The sequence below is a fragment of the Fusarium fujikuroi genome, chromosome FFUJ_chr03, assembly GCF_900079805.1.
Source record: "Fusarium fujikuroi IMI 58289 draft genome, chromosome FFUJ_chr03".
NCBI classification, from domain to species: domain Eukaryota; kingdom Fungi; phylum Ascomycota; class Sordariomycetes; order Hypocreales; family Nectriaceae; genus Fusarium; species Fusarium fujikuroi.
In genome coordinates this window covers 259796-279666 of record NC_036624.1, presented here as the reverse complement: position 1 = coordinate 279666, position 19871 = coordinate 259796, and the positions used below count along the sequence as shown (strand labels likewise).

The 19871-nt window shown below is 48.8% G+C and overlaps 7 protein-coding genes; 3 read left to right on the top strand and 4 right to left on the bottom strand.

The window, feature by feature from the left end:
* Window positions 1-248: 248 nt before the first annotated feature.
* Window positions 249-2145, top strand: FFUJ_02194 (uncharacterized protein; the record flags this gene model as incomplete). XM_023573897.1 has 3 exons in its annotated part: window positions 249-333; window positions 389-1665; window positions 1714-2145. 3 exons carry the CDS (start codon window positions 249-251, stop codon window positions 2143-2145), a joined length of 1794 nt encoding a protein of 597 aa, XP_023427342.1.
* Window positions 2146-2427: 282 nt separating this feature from the next.
* Window positions 2428-4198, top strand: FFUJ_02193 (related to DAL5-Allantoate and ureidosuccinate permease; the record flags this gene model as incomplete). XM_023573894.1 has 7 exons in its annotated part: window positions 2428-2549; window positions 2595-2641; window positions 2688-2734; window positions 2781-3164; window positions 3210-3473; window positions 3526-3933; window positions 3980-4198. The coding sequence occupies 7 exons, from the start codon at window positions 2428-2430 to the stop codon at window positions 4196-4198; spliced, it is 1491 nt and encodes a 496-aa protein (XP_023427341.1).
* Window positions 4199-4498: 300 nt separating this feature from the next.
* Window positions 4499-7969, bottom strand: FFUJ_02192 (probable bifunctional P-450:NADPH-P450 reductase; the record flags this gene model as incomplete). XM_023573893.1 has 6 exons in its annotated part: window positions 4499-5943; window positions 5992-6490; window positions 6536-7391; window positions 7439-7718; window positions 7772-7852; window positions 7903-7969. 6 exons carry the CDS (start codon window positions 7967-7969, stop codon window positions 4499-4501), a joined length of 3228 nt encoding a protein of 1075 aa, XP_023427340.1.
* A 769-nt stretch (window positions 7970-8738) lies between these two features.
* Window positions 8739-9832, bottom strand: FFUJ_02191 (uncharacterized protein; the record flags this gene model as incomplete). XM_023573892.1 has 3 exons in its annotated part: window positions 8739-9227; window positions 9277-9500; window positions 9547-9832. The coding sequence occupies 3 exons, from the start codon at window positions 9830-9832 to the stop codon at window positions 8739-8741; spliced, it is 999 nt and encodes a 332-aa protein (XP_023427339.1).
* Window positions 9833-10509: 677 nt separating this feature from the next.
* Window positions 10510-12047, top strand: FFUJ_02190 (uncharacterized protein; the record flags this gene model as incomplete). XM_023573891.1 has 2 exons in its annotated part: window positions 10510-10559; window positions 10607-12047. The coding sequence occupies 2 exons, from the start codon at window positions 10510-10512 to the stop codon at window positions 12045-12047; spliced, it is 1491 nt and encodes a 496-aa protein (XP_023427338.1).
* Window positions 12048-13441: 1394 nt separating this feature from the next.
* Window positions 13442-14675, bottom strand: FFUJ_02189 (uncharacterized protein; the record flags this gene model as incomplete). XM_023573890.1 has 2 exons in its annotated part: window positions 13442-14112; window positions 14186-14675. 2 exons carry the CDS (start codon window positions 14673-14675, stop codon window positions 13442-13444), a joined length of 1161 nt encoding a protein of 386 aa, XP_023427337.1.
* Window positions 14676-15626: 951 nt separating this feature from the next.
* FFUJ_02188 (related to ankyrin) lies at window positions 15627-19728 on the bottom strand (the record flags this gene model as incomplete). XM_023573889.1 has 2 exons in its annotated part: window positions 15627-19120; window positions 19173-19728. 2 exons carry the CDS (start codon window positions 19726-19728, stop codon window positions 15627-15629), a joined length of 4050 nt encoding a protein of 1349 aa, XP_023427336.1.
* Between the last annotated feature and the right edge of the window lie 143 nt (window positions 19729-19871).

Sequence of the window (19871 nt, the reverse complement as noted above, 5' to 3'; positions counted from 1 at the left end):
TTGAACTAACTCATATCTCGTCGTATCACAGTTTCGAAAGTGATGCGATGGTGATTGGCCAGTTTAATCGACGACATATCAGCTGCGAGAGGCGGGGCCGAACCGGGCGTCGCGTCCTTTCAGATTAACGACCGAAAAGAAAGGGTCAAAGCAGCCGATCGATTAACTAATGCCATCCAGTTCCTTTCCACTCATTCGATAAGGACCTTCTCATCCGGTCTCCCCCCAGTCAAGCCAAGTTAGGTCACATGGAGAACGCATCCAGTTCCTCCGCCTCCCGCCAACCTCAGCCCCCGAAGCGCAAACGCGTAGAACGCGGCCGCTCTAAAAACGGTGAGTCTGCCCCCCCCCGGAAAAACCGGAAGCGGTCCCTATTGACCTAGTCTAGGCTGCTTGACGTGTCTGACCAAAAAGGTCAAATGCGACGAGACGAGGCCGCAGTGCAATCGCTGCGTGAGGCTCAAACTCGAGTGTAGATGGGCGATGCAGATGCAGCCGCTGGCGGAGAGGAGGAGAGGCTTGGGGCCGATTAAACAGAGGGAGAGGTGGACGCCGCCGACTATTGTGCCCAAGATTGATGATGCTGTCAGTGAGGGCTCGCAGAGTGTTACGCCGCCTGCTTTGACGCCGTCTGGAGAGTTGCAGTTGTCTGAGGGTCTGCCGGTTGATATATCGTTTGATGTTCTACCCGTGGAGAATGAAGTGGTATCTGCATCACCAACGATCTTCCCAGACATACCACCAGAAGACATAATCAACCCCATCGCCCTCCCTCAATATCCCCACGACTCATCACAGCTCATTCTATACCCAACTCCCTCCTTCGATCTCCTCTCTCTCTTCCCCTCATTCTCCTTCACAAACCCAACCGAGCCTGCCCCTTCAATCGGGAGCGACGATGTTCAAGCCATGACATTCCACTCCACCGTCCTCGCACCCATGAAGTCAACCCGCAAAGCCGCTCTATCAGCACACTCAATCTTCCTCAACTTTGCAGTCCAAAATCCCATGGCGTTACATTTCCTTCTAGCCTTTTCACACAGCGAACTAGCCATCCATCATGGTTTCAGCCATAGACCGCCTTTGGAGTCGTATCTGCATTTCCAGAACGGGTCGCAGCTTTTAAGCCAGGCGCTCGTGACATTATCGCCTATGAACCACGTCGCGATGATGTTGTCGTTTCTGTACCTTTATATGTTCTGGATGAGAAGAGATCCGTTGGAAGTGGAGAGATTACGAGAGTTGAGTAACTCGATTCTTGCGTATGTTACGACGTTTTCGCTAGATGAGGTCTGTGCCAATTCTAGCGGGAGTACGGGGACGTCGGAGCCTGTTACGCTATCGCGCATCTTGACGTATATCTATGATCGCGATGTATTCTGTGGTTTCTTTGGCTGCGGTTCTGCTTTTGCGGGTTATGTTAGCCAGAAGCATGAGACGAGGCAGCGAATATGGCTTCTGTCACGCATGCCGATATTGCCAGAACAGACGGAGACGTGGTTCAGGTCTGAGACACTGCCGGAGACGAGTCAGAGAAGGATTCTGGATGTCTATTTCAGTTTAATTACGATACAATACGAGATAAACGTGTATAGCCAGAGTAATGAACTGGCTGTATTTGGGAAGGATCTGGAGATTAGAACCAGACTGGACAAGATACGAGAGGTAAGTTGATAGTGATCTATGAGACCACCGTATACTGACATCGTACAGGAGCAGAACTTTCTCTTCACCTTATCAAGAGACTGTGCCCAACAATCTACTAAACCACCACTGATGGCCCTCGTAGCTGTGACTATCTTCCACGCCCTCGAGATCTACCTGCATCGGAGCCGCGACACGTTCTTCGGCGAGACACCAGTCCCAGCTGATATTGAGCGTGCACTTCAAGAACTAGTCTCAGCAGCATACCACACCATTCCCGTCGGACCAGTACAGCTCCTAGAGCGCTTCCAATGGGCTCTCTTAATCGGAGGGATCGAAACACATGACCCTGTATACCGAGATTGGATCTCGGCGAGTATTTCAGACCCCGTTATCAAGGGCGTTTACAATCTCGTGGTATCGGCTAAGACACTGTCGGCTAAGGGAATATCGATGGAGGCGGTTCGCGAGTTAGTTAGCAAGCAGACTACAGCATCATGAATTGATACTCTCATCCCTCCATCTTCACTATCTCCTCGATAAATAGCGTAGCTTATCTCGTCGATTAAACCGACCACTCACAGCCCACGCCACAAATCTGGGGTAGTAGACAAGGGACCCCAGATTTTGGAGCCGAATTTGATAAGGAGAACAAGGCTAGCGCGGGTGTGATAAGGAGAGCAATATAACTGGGCCCTTGCGCCCAGACACTGACTCAAAACCACCAACGCTTTAAGTTTTAACCTTCTTTTTTCTCACTCCTGCAACATCGCAATTTTAATCATGGAGGGCAAAGAAATGAAAGAGTCGGCGCCTTCGTATGAGATGGATGTTGATGCGAACGGGACGGTTGATACGTTGTCGGTGGAGGAGGAGAAGAAGCTTGTGAGGAAAATTGATATGAGGTATGTGCTACCAGACGTGACAGGTGTTCAGAGCTAATTTTGCAGACTTATGCCGTTGCTCATCGTCAGTTATGGATTGCAGTATTTGGATAGTACGTTTAATGTGTCAACTAATATACGGGTATTGACTTTGTACAGAGACGAGTTTGGCGTATAGCGCTATTCTTGGTCTAAGAGAGGATCTGGTATGTACTCGCAGCGCAGAAGAAAAACACCCACTAACGAGCAAAGCAACTCGTCGGCCAACAATTCAGCTGGGCATCTAGTATTTTCTACATAGGCTACCTCGTTGCCTCATACCCCATTTCCCTCGGCTTCGTCAAATTCCCTCTCGGCAAATATCTAAGCGTTCTCATGTTTATCTGGGGCGTTATCCTCACTCTCCACGCCGTCGCGCATAATTACGCTAGTCTCATGGTTCTCCGCTTCTTTCTTGGTGTGTTTGAGAGCGCGATTAGTCCCGGGTTCTCACTCATCACGGGAATGTGGTATACGCCTCATGAGCATGTATCGCGCCATTCGTTCTGGTTTGCGGGGAACGCGTCGGCGAGTATGGTTGGTGCTATGATTGCGTATGGCATTCTGAGCTACCATGGGCCTATTGAGCAGTGGAAGGTGAGTTACTCTTGCGATGACTAGATGCCCTGCTGACTTGATTAGATGCTCTTTCTCATCTTTGGTCTCATCACCATTGCTTGGTCCGTTCTCACATTCTTCTTCCTGCCTGATTCTCCTGCCACCGCTGGGTTTCTGTCAACTTCTGAGCGAGAGTTTGCTGCTCTTCGACCGAAGAAGTTCCAGAGAACTACTCAGACTAAGAAGTGGGATCGCGGGCAGTTTATCGAGACTATGAAGGACGTCAAGTCCTGGTGGTTCTTTTTCTTCTCTTTCATCATCTGCATTCCCAATGGTGGAACCACCAGCGTGAGTATTCCTTCTCCGATCATGATAGCGCGTTATTGACATGCGACAATAGTTCAGCACCATTGTCATCAAGAGCTTCGGTTACGATGAGAAGCAGACTATCCTCATGGGCCTGCCTGCGTCAGCCTTCCAACTCACGACCGTCATCCTCGTCGCTGTTTTCACGACATATGTCCGCAAGTCTCGACACATTGCTCTTGTTCTGACGTACCTGATGGCCATCGCTGGTATTCTGATGATCAAGCTCCTCCCTACGGCTGAGAAACTATCCCGACTGGCAGGTTTCTGGCTCATTATGGCTGTAGCGCCAGCATTCCCTCTCATGCTCTCACTGTCTGCTAGTAACATCGCTGGATTCACAAAGAAGTCGACCGTCATGGCTATGATATTCCTGGGATATTGCGCTGGAAACTTGAGTGGACCTCAGTTCTTTATCAGCACCGAGGCACCCGACTACCACGTGAGTAACGCTGATACTCACTATGAGACATCTCTAACCGTTATAGACCGCTTACACCACAATCATGGTCTGCTATGCCATCACCATTGCTCTTGTGGTGGGCATTTATTTCTACCTTACCTGGGAGAACCGCCGTCGCGATAATGAGCAGGGCGTTAAGAGAGATCCCGAAGAGTCTCGACAGGTCGACCTCACTGAGGATGGGACACTTCTTCAGGTGGATGAGACTGATATGCAGAACAAGAACTTTAGATACATCTTGTAAAACAGAGACGAATGCAGTTTGGGTGTTGTGGCGGGTTAAGCAGTTTACTTTAGGGTCTGGTAGTTGGTTGTCACCAATGGGAAATATTATTTGAACTACTGCTACTTAAGCAGAACAACAAACTACTCCCATAAAAAGAGATAATGGTAGGAAACGCGCCAAAAAATGGTCTCGCAGATGAAGAAGAGATGGCGTGCACAATCAAGTGTTGTTAAATAAAGTCTATCCAGATCTACACAGTACAATAAAATAACCCGCAATGCTATGCTATACAACAAAGACATATGTCTGCAAGCCAACCTAGCCAAACACCTCCAAGATCAACCGTTCTTTGCTAACACCATCCATCCAAGTCTTCCAGTCGCTCGCCCTAGTTGTATTCAACCTTCTATCCTCGCTGTGAAGAATAGGGCCCAAAACATCAAACACATCGTCAGAAACCTTCTTACCACTGCAAATCATTACGATAGCACCCTGCCCCCAAAGTCGCGCCAAGGTATCAGCGTGCTTAGCCACCAAGTGCTGAACATACTTATACGGTGAGTCCCAATCGCGGCTGAAGGCACGATGGATTGATACAACGCCTGTACGGGAGTACTCATCCAGCGTATCGCGGCAGATGTCATCCATCTTAGCACCACGGCATCCAAAGAAGAGTGTGCAGGGGGAGTTGGACAAGTGGCCTGACTTCTGAGCCTGTAGGTATCGCTTCTGCATGAATCCCAAAAAGGGAGCGAGACCGGCGCCCACAGCGATCATGACGACAGGAACGTTGAGCTCAGCGGTCATGGCAGTGCGCAGCTCAACTCTGCAAGGTCGAGGCTCAACAAGAACAGAGTCGCCGGGGCGGAGCTGAGCCATGTAGTTGGTAGCCAAACCACCTGGGCGTGCAAGCGATGATCCACTGGCTTCAGTGGCTTCAACGACGGAGAAGAGAAGTGAGCCGTGGCCAGGCTTCCACTCTGGTGTTGAGGCGAAGGAGTACGTGCGGGGACGCATCTGGGGAAGCATGGAGAGGAAGGTTGACAGGGGCATGTTGATGGAGGGGTACTTGCGGAGAATGTCGAGGATGGACATGCGTTGTTGGTCGATCTCGGCGTCGTACCTATCACCAGCGAGACTTTGGATTTCAACCTTGGTCTCATCATTGCCTGCAAAGTCCACAAGTCTCTTGAGACTGGTGCGGCTGACTGTCTGGGACAGTTCAACAAGTGTGCTGAAGAGGTTCGAAGCAAGGATGGGAGTACCAGTGGGAAGGAAAGTCGGTCGTTGGGATGACACAGTCAAGACAGTATCATCATCTACACCAAAGCAAGTCATGACCCGATCGACAAGCTGAGGCGGATTCTTAGGCAGAACCAAGACATGATCACCAGGAGTGTACGCCATATCCTTCGGTAACTTGAGGAGTAGACTGTACTTTCGAGGAACACCAGGGCTAGTGAGAAGAGTATTCTCCACGACCTCGGCCCTCTTGAAGTTGCCTCCGATATCGTTCCGCTGGGACTGGTTAATAGTGACGCTGAGTTCGAGAGAGTCAGGCTCGTGGTCAAGAGTGATACCGTGGCGGCTGGCGAGTTCGGGGAAGAGTTTGCTATGTGCCCAGTCGTCGAAGTCGGGGTATAAACGGCCGGTGCTAGCGTCGGTGAGACCAATCTCAACGAGACGATCGGCGCCAGCGTCTGCTAAGCACTTGTCCAGAACCTTGGGAATGCGATACAAGGTCGACACCCAGTCCTTGTGGCCTAAGAAGCGTCAGATGGAGGTGGGATATGAAGAGACGAAAGACTTACCGCATCCGAAGACAGCAAACTGAGTGCCCTCTAGCTCCCCGGGCTGCAGCGCCTCAGCCCACTTAGTAAACTCAGTCGCATTATCAGAAGGCTTTCCATCGTAGGAAGCAGCCAAGATGATATTCGGTCCATCCTTGGACAGGTTCTTCGTAGCGTCATCAAGCGGCAGAGGCTTAGAAGGCATGAACCCGAATGTCGCACAATCCGCCGATAGCCGCTCCGCCAACGCCTCACAAGTTCCAGTGTTGGACCCGTAAAAGATCGAAATGGGCTTCAGGTCCTTCTGTGAGATGTTGAGGTTCTTTCGGCTGGAGAGACTGGGCTGCTTGGAACTTGCGAGACTGGGGTTCTTGAAGAGGTTGGTCAAGTCGCGTCCCTCTCGGAGCTTGACCTTCATATTGAAACCGTCTGGCTTGATGGTGAGAGACTGCTTAATCTTGAGCTTGTAGTTGGGGTCGGCCTTGACCATGTCGAAGTTCTGGAGAAGCATGATTGTAACCTCCGAATGTTAGCTAGTGATACAACGATCAGAAGTGGTACTTACGATTTGAGCTTCCTGCCATGCGAATTCTCGACCGATACAGCCTCGCATACCATTTCCGAAAGGCTTCCAAGCGTTCTTGGGGAGTTTGTTAAAGTGCTCGTCCGCCATCCTCTCAGGCCTGAACTCCTCGGCATCAGGGCCCCAGACTTCGGGATCGCGGTGGATCATGTGGAGGAAGAGGAACAGGGGATCGCCTGCGGAGACGTTGTATTGGCCGCCGATTACTTCGTCTTTGAACGGTGTGACGTAGAACCCTGGTGCGGTGGGCATGAGACGAAGAGTCTCGCGAAAGATCATGTTGATGTAGGGCATCTTGGGAAGATGATCGGCTGTGATGTTCTCATCGCCCAATACCTCGTCGACCTCCTCACGAGCCCTTTGTAGCTTCTCAGGGTTCTCGAGGAGGTAGTAGAATGCAAACGACAAGAGCCCAGAGGTGGTCTCGTGGCCCGCGATGAGGAAAGTGATGAGGTTGTCGACGATGTTCCCATCACTCATGCCCATCCCCGTCTTGGGATCTTTGCCATTCATCATCGCATTCAGCAGATCCTTACCCTCGACAGGATTCTTCCGTCGCTGGTCGAGAATGTCCTGACACGTGCTCTTCATCACAGCAGCGTGCTTCTTGAAATGGGATTGGGCTCGTATTCTTAGTGATTGCACGACGTCGGGGAGGAAGGATTGCTTTTCAGCGTCGATGAGAGCTGCGACCATGCTCTCGACAAAAGGGTGCATCTTGTCGTTGCTATAGAAGCTGTTGAAGCGGAAGCCCATTGTGCAGAGGGCAATGGTGTCGAGCGTTAGTCGTGTGAAGTCATTTCCAACGTCGATGGTAGATGAAGAGCCTAACCGTGCCCTGTAAAAGTTAATACAATATCCTTCATGGACTCTGGGTCAAGTTACCATTTGAGGCAGAGCTGTTCTGAGATATCGCGCATATCAGGGAACATCTCTCTGATGGTCAGCGGCCCAAATAGCGGCATGAGGATTCGATGCGCAATAGCCCATTCCTGGTTATTATGCTGCGCCGAGAAGAGGCCATCGCCAGCCAGAGGCCGTAGCTTTTCGACACCTCCGACGACAAGTTTGTGGAATCGTGACTCGTCTGACAGTTCGTCCATGAGCTCGCGACTGCAGATCATGACCTCTGTGTTTCCTCCTATATTTAGTGCGAATAGTTTTGCTGCGATTGTAGTGTCAGCGGAGGGTCGGGAATAGCGGCGGTCGGTGACGTACGGTAATCTTTGGCCATGTCGATTATTGATTTCAGGGAGTCTGTGAGGTCGATGTCCAGAAGGCTACCGATGATTGGAAGGCCTGCGATGATTAGCTTGTGATGGACGGCATTGGTGTTCAAGGTGATGTACCCTTTGGTCCAGGGATTTGTCCCTTGTGCTTGTCATCGTGCTTTTTCGATTCTTGTTTTGCTGCCATTTTGTGTTTAAAGCTGTAGATTGTGTTGCGTTCTGGGGTCGTAAATAGTGGTGGTATATCGTGTAAGATCAAATCGCTTGCTGTTTAAAGTAGGTAGATTGTTGCTGTTGTTGTTGCTCAAACATAGCTTTCTCCAAGACATGATATAGTCAAAAGATCGTGAGGCTGAGCAAGCCATTTACGCATTCCTCTCCCAGACAACGCATTGATCTCATTACCCTTACTTTGGATAATACCCGGCTGTAACTCCGCACTGACGATCATCAACTCCCGCTGACTACTCCGCCCGCGCCAATACTTCAAACGCCCGCGGGGTCCGGATACCGGCACGCAGCCTTATAAAAGTCCCCCATAAAATATGCTCCGCGGGCACCCTTGTCGGCACCCCGCGGGCGCCCGATACGTTGTCCAACTCTAAAAATAAGCGGTCAAACTCTCAGTTCAACGAATCAGACACCATCAATTATATCAGGCTTTTCCGAAAAACAGTCTCCGTAGTTTAAGTTTGGCTTCCGCCCGTCAGGAACTTGGCAGCAGAGTCTAGGCCCTGCATCTCAGCCTTGCGTTTTACAGTACAGTGACTGCCCCGGAGAACAAGGGCTCCGCTGGGGGAAATTATCATACGAGAAGGGTTCTTCACGGCGTCCTTGATGCCCGGAGCGAAAAACATCGTTAAAAGAACTCATCATTGAACTAAACTGAAAATGTCAAAAACTCTATCTATCCTGGAACGCTTGGCGTCCATAAGTATCCCAGCACAGCCCCAGCTTCAGTCCGTCCGCCGACCGCAAGTTTCAGACGTTTCTGACGACGAGCCCATTTCGTATGACTGCGTGGGCTCTGGGGACGTTTGACGACGACGGCGGCGGAAGCGCACGAGCCGCCACATTCTGTTGTTGGCGTTGGCGATGACTCCGCCGGCGCCGGGTCGTGCTCGACGGACGAGGAACCATTGCGCTGTCATCAAGACCATGGCGCTGTTCCAGACAAACGCTGCTATCATACCGAGAGATACTGCCCATGCGAGGGAGATCTGGATGTAGCACAGACCCATGACGGAAAGGTCGTCGAAGCCATCTGTTAAGACGAAGCCGGAGAGCATGAGGATGACTTGGCAGACAAACATGTCAAAATACTTGAGGTTTTGACGCCATCGCATCCCCATGACTGTTCGAGCCAATCTTGAGCCAAAGAAGAAGTCGAAAAAGTACAGTAGCGACGCGAAGCCTGCAAACACTACTGTAACTAGCCCAATGACCTGGTAGACGCGTTAATTAGGTATTCGTCAGGCTTGTCTGGAATCATACCCCGTGTTCAGTTCTGAAATGATCTGATGAGCCCATTGCGATGATTCCCGCCACTAACCCAGCGATGACTAGAGGCGTAAACACAAAGGCTCGCAGTACAGACTCCCATTTCCGAACAGTATGCTTGGCGACGGGTTTATTGATCAGATCACATAGCACTGTACTTGACTCCATAAGGAGAATAATGGGATACACCAGGAAGAATGCAATGATCAGGCATAGCGCTGTAATCGTCAGTATGGCTCAAATCACTCAGAGAGTAGAACATACCATGAACATAAGTCAGAGTGATAAATGTATCTTGATCAACAGTATTGACATCAAAATGCTTCGTCGCAAGGTCCACTGTGAATAAATTCCCCGTCGCGTTGAACGTATACGGCCCCCCAGAGACAAAACTGCTATTCCACGACTTCGACTCTGAGAGATTCGCACGAAGCAGCGCTAGGAGACCGCCGACGCCAGACTGATGCCAGCATGTTTCTCGCGAGTGAAGCTTCGAAACTTCATGTTGTAGAAACTGCACCACGTAAGCTGTCCTCGCGGTGCTATTCATGGCCATTCGCGTCAAAGCTAATACTGGATCGGGTGATCTGCCCGTTGAAACAAAAAAGTAACAAACACGCGATTATTCCCAAGCGAGGAGATCGTATGATTAAAAAGACGATAAAGTAGATTCAGAAAGTTTAAGGTAAGTTGATTCAGATATTTTCACAATCGGGACAGGCTCCATCAACCTTTTGAATCCCCCCGGTATCCAAAACGCTAGTGGCTTCTCCGGAAGAATATCTCTATCATTTCACCAATTAATCCCGGATGCTCGGGGCTGTTTAAGCTTTGTGCTACCCTGTTTCAGAGAGGGAAAATAGCATCGTTTGTCAGGGCGACGTCGAGCAAAAAAGCTAACTGCCGAGTCAGCGGGGGCCACTAAGATAAGTAAAGCAGAAATGGGCACAGGGCGCAGCGTGCAAATTGCGTAATGATAGCCTATTATGCCGGGGCTCCGCTAACAGAAGCGACAGGGATAAACGTGTTTGACAAGCGAGAGCGAGCTCCGATTAAACGCGAGACGGTGACGAATTTCGAGTCCGCGGGCCGAGGACGTTGGGAATAGTATCATATTGAGGCTTGGAGCATTGACTAAATTGACGGCATTTTCGGTATAAAAGAGTTTTAACAAGCTTACTCCTCAGGTGCAGATCCAACAATTAGTTTACAAGCAAGCAAAAAAGAATGTCATCAAGTCCAAAGCCAAAGTCTTTCATTCGGCGTCTCGGCCAGATGTGAGTACCACGACATACCGTGCTAGTACCCGCGCTGATAACCCTAGCGAGCTGTGCGAATCAGCGCTGCACAACCTGGACTACTACTGCAGTACAGCCCTCACATGCCGCTACACACTCCCACCATCCCTCCGCGGCTTCGATAACCAGGACAGAGTCTTCCGACGCTTCGACCAAGCCATTGCCCAAACGGTGCTTCGGTTTCCACTTCTACAAGTTGGTCTTGTCGGTGAGAGTACGAAAAAGCCCGCTTGGGTGTCGCTCCCGTCGCTTGATCTCGCAGACCATGTATCTTGGGATGTCCGACCGGAATCGAAGGAGTATGAAAGGGCGTTTGAAGCGAATCTGGGATATCAGCTCGACTCCAAATTTGAGAGTATTGAGACAAGGCCTGGATGGAGAATATGTCTGATGCGGACCAAGACAGACAACTTTGTGGATGTGATGTATGTCTGGAACCATGCTAACCACGATGGTATGGGCGCCAAGATCTTTCAGAAAACACTACTCCAGAGCCTCAACTACCCAACTTCTTCATCGCTGCTACGAAGCGGATCTCGAGCCATAACGACTTCTATATGCAAGGATAGCTTTCCCCAACCACAAGAGAAACTGGCAAAGCATAACTTGAGCTTGGGGTATGCTTGCTCCGAGATTTGGCATGGTCTTTGTCCATCTTGCTTCCACTCAGCAGAGTCGAAAGCTCGGTGGGCACCTATACAGGCTGATCCGTACATCACGCGCTTCAAGGCTGTTGACATTGACGCGATTACTTTGAAGAAACTTCTGGGCCAATGCCGAGAGAACGATACTACACTTACAGGCCTCATCCACGGAATCGTCCTAGCCTGTCTATCCGTTGACATTAACGAGGGCAACACCGACGCGTTTCAAGTCGCAACAGCAATTGATCATCGAAAGTTCTTACGCAAGGAGCTTCGACCGTCAAAGTACGCATCCATTGACCTTGATAATAGCATTCAAAACTGCACCGCATCCCTCTCCCACCTATTCGACCACGAAATCGTCAGCGACATGAGAGCCCAAGCGCGAATCAACAACTGGCCTGCCCAACCCATCGGCGATCTAGAGCCCACGATCTGGAAAGCAGCACAACAAATCCGCAGAGATATAGAAAAACGGCTTGACGCTGGTGTGAACGATAACGTAGTCGGCTTGATGAAGGTTGTATCTGATTGGCATGATTACCTCGAGTCACTGGGGAAGAGACCTCGTGACTTATCGTGGGAGGTCACGAATCTTGGTGTTATTGATGGCAAGACTGAGGATGATGGCTTTGCGATGGGTAGGGCGAGGTTTTCGCTAAGTGGGAATGTCGTTGGGCCGGCGATTCAGATCAGTATGGTTTCTGTGAAGGATGGAGATTTGTCGGTTGAGTTATCGTGGCAGGGCTTGCCAGAGATTCATGAGGTTGCTCAGAGGTTGGTGCAAGACATGCGAGCTTGGTTGTTGTATCTAGGTGCTTGAGAGATATACCCAGTGAATTATCGCGTGTTAAAATTTTTATTTCCTCTTAGACATAGATAAATAACATGCCCAGTGTATACAGTAAAGATACTATAGATACGCCATGTCAGCTTAGACCTTTGCCAAACAGATACCGGCTTCTTAGAATGTATCTATAAGAGAATAATTCTCGTTTGGTCCTTGTGCTAAAATCAAGATAGTGTTTTCTTATGTCCTCCCTTTTATGCTGTTTCGTCTACCACCTTTGGAATCGAGCTTCACGATTTATCTGAGGTTCAGGAATCGATAAAAACAGTTCTTGCTTATACGAGAATTATGTCTTTAAGCAAGCTTCACAATACTGAAAACGCTGCAACCTAACTACCTGCTACCAAGGTTTCTATCAATCGAGCCTCCTTGAGCTGTACGTTGGCCAAAAAATACATCCAAGAGTCAGCGATCAAAAAATACCCTGGACCATCTTCGGTAGCTGACCCTGCCAAGTTTGCCGCAAGAGCAAAGCCCTGTCCTCACCGGGTTTAGCGCGGCAGGGGCTCTGAGACACGTAACGATCGCCAATCAAGGGTGCCTCGTGTTTTCATCGCACTCAACTTCCTTAACTATTCTTTATAGGAATCTCATACCGAGAGTGTCTCTTTAGCTTGTGACAAACATAACATCTCGTGGATATGACTCGTAGGACTAATCTGCAGCGTTTGAAACTAAGATCAATTCCAAATTAAGGAGTCTTTTGGCAGTGGGGTTAGCTAAAAAGAGGGGCACTCGGCTTTGAGAGCCAGTTGACTCAGTGTCAGACACGAGAACAAAAAGGGCCAAAGTATTTCTCATAGATACCTGAGCGGTTGCCCAGGTTGTCAGCCCCGCTTGTGTACTGGAAAAAGATGGCTAAGAATTGTAGTACCTAGAATATGGGGACCAGTAAGCCGGGGTTAATGAAAAAAAGGCTTCGTGAGTGGACTGTTACGCGCTTTGCCAGGAACACGCCATGGAGGGATGAGGAAATAATCACTGATAGTCTTATCCAAATGAAATTCAAGTTCTATTGGCTATCTTGATTCATGCTCTGCCTTGGGCGACTGGGTTGAAACACTGTTAGCCCTTTCGCGGACCTCTAGGTTGTTATCCAAACAAGTAAGGGCCGAACTTGACTGTTGGTTCTAAACATCGGTTTGTCCTCTAGGTATACTGGTCCTACAAGGTGTCATGTCAAGGATTAGAGCGCTAAAAGGTGATGACGGAATGGCAATTAAATGTATAAGGTAGCTCAGGCAGTGTTGTCCTATTCCTGACTAACACTAAAGTATCAACCAGCTATATCAAGCCGGGACAGAGGATATTTGCAGATGTACTATAAAAATTGCCTTTTATTATCTCGAGTGCGAGTCTTTAGCGCTCTATACTCTGTAAGTCTCCATAAGTGCCTTGAAAGAAGCATCTTCCAGCAGCTCCCTCGCAGTTAGCCGATCCTGGGGCTGATACGAAAGCCCCTTCCGTAGTATTGATAGGACAAGCTCCCTCTCTGCTGTATCAACGTCTGGTCGTAGCCGTGCTACCTTGGCCTCGAGTGAAGCCGTAGGATCCAGCTGGTGGTCCCGATCGTACCACCAATCGTTGTCCATACCACCTGCCTTGTAAGTTCCCTTCCATGCAGTAGGAAGCGGTCCTAAAGAATGAACTATGCAAGATACTATTGACGAGTTCCCGGACCCGTAGAAAAGGGCATAGCCCATATAAAACTCTGCAAAAATACACATATAGCTCCACATATCAGTGGCGAAGGTCGGGTCCTGATCATGGACTCTTTTGGGAGCGCAATAAATTGCAGGTGATTGTAGTTTTTGTGAAACTGGAGTACATGATTTGATTGCAAGCCGGAAGTCTCCGAGGGATACATCGTCTCTAATCAGACTCTCTTGTGCTTTCATTGGCATGACTAGTTCACCCGCTCTCCACAGGTCAGGGTCCAGTCGGATCTTCTTGGGGCGTCCAATTTGTTCATATTTTGCAGCGACACTGCTGTTGTTCATAGGCTGAAGGCTCCACATAACGTTCGCGCTACTCAGATCTATTGACTCAGTTAGATCAACCATTATTGGGATTCGATATGATGCGTTGGCTGACCCTATGGACGATTTCACTGTCAAGGAGACGGCTGATGGCTTGTAGGAGTTGCTTTGCAGCAGACATCCGGACCGCCACCGGCTTCTGACGGATATGATCTCGAAGATTGGGACCTTGTAAAGGCAAGACGAGAACTCGGTAATCAACGCGTGATCCACGGAGGCGAAATGTGTTCTCATAGAGTATGAGATGAGAGTCGTGGTGGATGCTTCTGGCGATGTCTGTCTGCATCTTGCATTCATGCTCATTTGACTCTTCAGGCGTCATAATCTTCAGCGCCACATCTTTTTTCGCCAGCATATCATATGCCATCCAGACGGTTGAGAAGCCTCCATAGCCCAGCTTGTGTTCGATTCGATACCGATCAGCCAAAGTTTCGCCGATGCAAATAGGGTAGTAGAATCCTTCTAGGTAGCGTTGGCGGTTTTCGGAAACTTGTTCGACCTCAAATTCATCATCTGAGTCAGCAAAATCGCCCCCGTCTGTGATGTCAGAATTCATAGACATTTCTGAGTGTAGCTTGACCGGAAGTGGTGTTTCTTAGAATGATGGGTATTAGTATTATTGGGGAAAGGAAGTTTGCTGAGAAGCTGAAGATGGAGTTGGAGGAGCTCAGATGGGTAAGGCTCATGAAACAGCCAAACTAAGATGTCTGGGTGGATACCGGCATCGACAAGCGATAAGCGCTGTGGTGTTCAAATGACAGTGGGCCAACGAGTACGGAGTAGTCTTGACGTATCAGTGAAGCGGAGTAAATCGAAGAACATGCCAAATACTCATGATTGGGTGTGATAAGTGGGCTCGTGTTTGATATCGCAAAGACCAAACAACTGGGCGCAGCAACAGCGGTTATATAAGTGTTGGTCGAAGACATAAAGTTCTATTCTTATCACCAACGCATTTATGCAGTCACATTCTCTATATAATGGCTCCTGCACAGGCTGAACTTTATGCATACTAATAATAGTGACCGAGACTATTATAGCAGATCAGACTTCATGATGCATAAAAAAACAGGATCGGCACCAACAGTTAGTTGTTGGCGTTACGCCGTATTCCTTCGGACCTATAAGCATCCGGTCCTTCACATGGTCAGGCTGGCCAGACCGAGTCAAGCCAGGCCGTGTCTGGGGACTCGCCTCTAGAGCTACCAACACGTTGATAACAAAAGTAAACATCAAATAGGTAGACCATGAACGTTAAGACCCGGATGGTGAACTCGTCGGATAACGTCTCTATAAACTCATCATCACTTATCAACACTAACAGTACTTATCCAACCTTATCCTAGTCCTATTGTTTACTACTATACTTTGTCAATTATGTCTTCTACAACTTATCATAACAGTCTCTCAGCTACTGGCTATGATCAAGGCACTTACTGAGCATGTAGTTTACTTAAGGCTTTCTTAATTATATACTATTTGCCATTAAGATATATACCTAAAAGTACAGAATTCATAACTGTAAATCTTTAGAGCCTACAGAAAGGTCTGCACCGACTGACATGTCTGATTCATCGGAATCGGATTCGTAAGGAACCAAAGTATGCGATCTTGGACATAACCGGAAGCCGCGAGTAAAACATTCAGAGCAAAGAAACAAGTAGCAATCATTGCACTCAGTGCATAAGAAATTTTGGTCATTCTGTACACTCAAGGTACAGACATGACACCAGAACATACCAGGCTCACACGGTATAGTCCCAGCATCGTGAGATAGAGGCTCCAAGACGAGAAATGGATCAGGAAGGGGATTGCATGGCTCAACGTGGGGACAGATGGGATTCTCTTGAGTTTGTAATAGTTGTAGCAAGTCCACTTTGCCTGAACGTTGAGCCCACCAGAGCAAATCCCGGCCAATGCTGATCTCGGAATGCAAATAGACTCCTTCCAAGAGAAGCAATTTTGTAACGTGAAAATGTCCATTTGCTACTGCTGCAAACAAGGGAGTCAACCCCAACCAATTCTTGCTGTTTATATCGACCAAATCCGTGGCGAGGAGTAGTTTCACAATGTCGCAGTACCCATTTCTTGCCGCAATGAACAACGGCGTAAATCCATATATAGTTTTCTGATTAATAGAGACACCAGGTACCTCTAGAAGCAGCTTCAACGCTTCGACGTGGTTCTCAGTCGCGGCTGCATGTAAAGGTGTTTCTCCTCCTTGACCCGTAGTTGTAATAGTCTTTGCTGCTCCGTGTGCGAGTAATTCCTTGATAGTATCGCAAGAGCCCCCAAATGATGCCGCCCACAGTGGATTAGTGTTGTATGAGTCTAGAGCGTAGATGCTGGGGTCAGCTCCATTTTCTAGTAGTACCTTTACGACCTCAGCATGGCCATTAAATGATGCAATGAACAAAGGCGTCTGGCCCATCTCATCCAACACTGAAAACGTTGCCTGAGCTCCAAAGTTGAGCAATTCATGGACAACATTGGCATGACCCGAAGAAGATGCAACGTATAAAGGCGTTTCGAGTTTCTTGTTCCTTTTCCACAAAAGGTGTTGGTGGCTCTCTGATTCTGAGTACTGAAGTAACAACTTGACGTAAAGTGCGTATCCTGCTTCTGATGCAACATGAACTGGCGTGTTCCCATCTTCGTTCTCTAGCAGCATCAAATTTCCAATTCCTGGTTGAAGAAGAAGAAGCCTAATGATTCCCTCTAGCCCTGTCACACGGCAGACAAGATGAAGTGTCGTGTTTCCAGTTCTATCCGGACAAGCCAGTGTCCTTTCTGCACCGTGGTCCAGAAAGAGCTTTACAAGTTCGATATGACCCGAAGATGCTGCGAGGCGAAGTGGCAGGTCCCCATTGTGGCTTGGATCAAACAACGAAGAAACAGCCCCATGCTCAAAAAGAACCTTGGCCATGGCGGCATCGCCACAATCACTCACGAGAGTGAGCGGTGAACCTAGCCTGCCATAATGATCTGTTGAGAAATTGTTAGGCGCATTCTGAAGGATGAATCTAAGTATCTCAGCATGGCCAGCATAAAGACATGCGTGGTGTAAAGCATTACCACCCCATGTATCTCGAATATTGATATCAGCTCCTTGCTCAAGCAAGATCTGGTAACAATTGATGTGTCCGAACCCTGCGGCATAATGCAATGGTGTACAGCCTTGATGATCCTGTGGTGATAACTTTATGTTTGACTCCAACAATATGCCAACGATATCTTCAAACCCGCATCTTACTGCTGCATGAAGGCATGTGCATCCTCGGGAATCAGTAATGCTCAAGTCAGCCCCCCGTTCGATAAGCATTCTTACTGATTCCACCGAGCCTGAATAGCACGCCGAAAAGATAGGTGATCGTCCGAGAGCACCAATTTCATTAACATCTCTATCGCCGATAAGATGATCTGCCATCTTCACCCATCCTTCATAAAAGATATGTTCTAAAGGGCGTAAGCACGGCTCAATAGTCTCGACCTTTAGCGTAACGATCTCCTGGTGTTCCACAAGGTAATTGACAAAGGACTTAAATTGAACACTCTCGTTTGATAAGAAGGCTTTGGAGAGAACGACAAGTGAGTTATCCATAAAGGCTATCCTCGCGTGCCTCAACCAAAAGTAAGACGCATAAAAAAGTAAGGACCCAGAACATAGATAACGATAGCAACCTTTTTCCCAGACTTGTGACAAGGTGAGATATTGAACACAGACATGCGCTATGGCTGTGTGCTGTGCCCTTTCGTTCTCACTATCAAGTGCGCGATTAGCTTGCATCCAAGCGGGCACTGGCAGATGGTCAACAATATATTGGTGCACTGAGAAATGCGGTATATGAAGTGTTCGACGTTGTGATGATAAGTCGTCCGGATCATCTCGAATTTCTAGAAGCGGACCACAGAGTCCAACTATCTCGGTCTTAACATAAACGTTATCGAAATTCTCCGGGTATTCGTCAGGATCCAGGTCTCCGAACTGTGTAATCAGAACAGCTTCAGCCGCCGCGTAGACTGTCAGAGGTATGAATGTGAAAGCGGTCCAACGCAGAAGAGCAAAGGCTCGATCTCGGTCCCAATCAGACATATTCATGATTCTATTCCAGTTTTGATCGTAGATATGATCAAGGCCGGATGGCATGTTCTCCACCACTTCATGTAGTCGTTTCTTGCTCATTCCGCTTCGCAGAGACTCCTCTTGCATCTTGATCCACAGAAATTGTCCTTGGCACCGATCTGTCATAGACTTCGAGATCGCTGCTCGGAGATCGTCACTTTTCCCCCAAAGCTTTCTATTAACAACAGACCGGGAAAATACTGCTATGTCGGCTTGGACATCATTCGTATCGATCCTGTATTCCGACAAAATCTCTTGATGCTCTGTAAGAGCCTCTCTGATATCAGGCTCGTCTCGACTGACGAGAAGAAGTCTGGCGTCGGCGCCTGCTATGGCTACCATGATGTCTCGCAGGAACCTGGCAACTGATGCGTCTCCGTTACCCAACTGAGAGCACTCGTCCAATCCGTCTGCAATGAATACGCAACCCGGTACTGCTGTGATCACTTGCTTGAGCAATTCAAGCAGAGTCTTTCGGGAGGCCTGCTCAGAAGGATATTCATGCTCAAAGGCGCGACGAATGCATTCAAATGCGTCATTCATCTTGGCAGCAACTTGGCGCAGCCATGATATCAGAGTAGAGAATGGATCCTCTCGGCTTTCATGATCAGATGTGAAAAAGAAATGGGCCACCGGCGTATCGAGAGCCTCAGATAAATAGTGAACGATATGGGCACACAAGACGGTCTTTCCGAAACCTGCAGGCCCGTTTATCCACAGCACGTGTGGCTCAGTTGAGTTCACTGGTGAGAGCCACGATTGGAATGTAGGTCTTTCTAATATCCATTCGCATGTTGTGTTGACTCGCTTGGCCAAGGAATCTTCGTATTTGTCGTTGGGAGCGGACTTTCCGAGCCATGACAATACATCGCGCTGCATTTCGACTTTCTTCTGTTAGTTAAACTATACCATACGCTGTGGGGTGACAAGGCTTACACTTCATGCCCTCCTCAATCTTGCTCAGCATTTGGCGAATATCCTCTACCCACGCTGTGCTCTCCAGTCCTTCATAACTTTGGTTTTTGTCCTCTGGTTGAATCAAGTTGTAAAGCTGCTGCACCAGCTTCTCGAACATGTCGACTTGCTCAAGGCGGCTCTCCTTACCACCAAGGGCCCATTTCAATCGCTTGCCTCTTGATTGTGACAGGCCTCCGAACTGCCCGCTCTGGAACCGAGGTCCAGTGCGAGTTCTTTGGAGAATCGACTCATCGCAGATAGTCTTGGCTATGATTTGCAAGATGCTCTCAATCAGATGTGTCGTCTCTTCGTTATCGAGTCCAAGATGGTGATCTGACTGGAGGCGACCATTGGAGATGCCAACGCTGACACCCCACTGTTCAAATCGGGCCCTAGCCGCTCGGAATCGGGTTTCTAAGATATGGGTCTCGGAATTTGATTCGCGGTAAGTTTGAAAGCGAGACAGTGAGTCCAAGCAGACGCTGAAGAGACCAGCGAGTCCGACAACACCAACGGCGAGGCCGGTCACTTCCATTTTGTTGAGATTGTGCGGGTTTGAAAGAGGATAAAGTAAATTGTCGGTGAGATTACGATATTCTTGTAATCAGCCACTTATGCATCAAAACCTAACAGGGCTCTCGGCGAGGCTCCCAGGTCGCTGGGCTGCCGCAAGGCAGA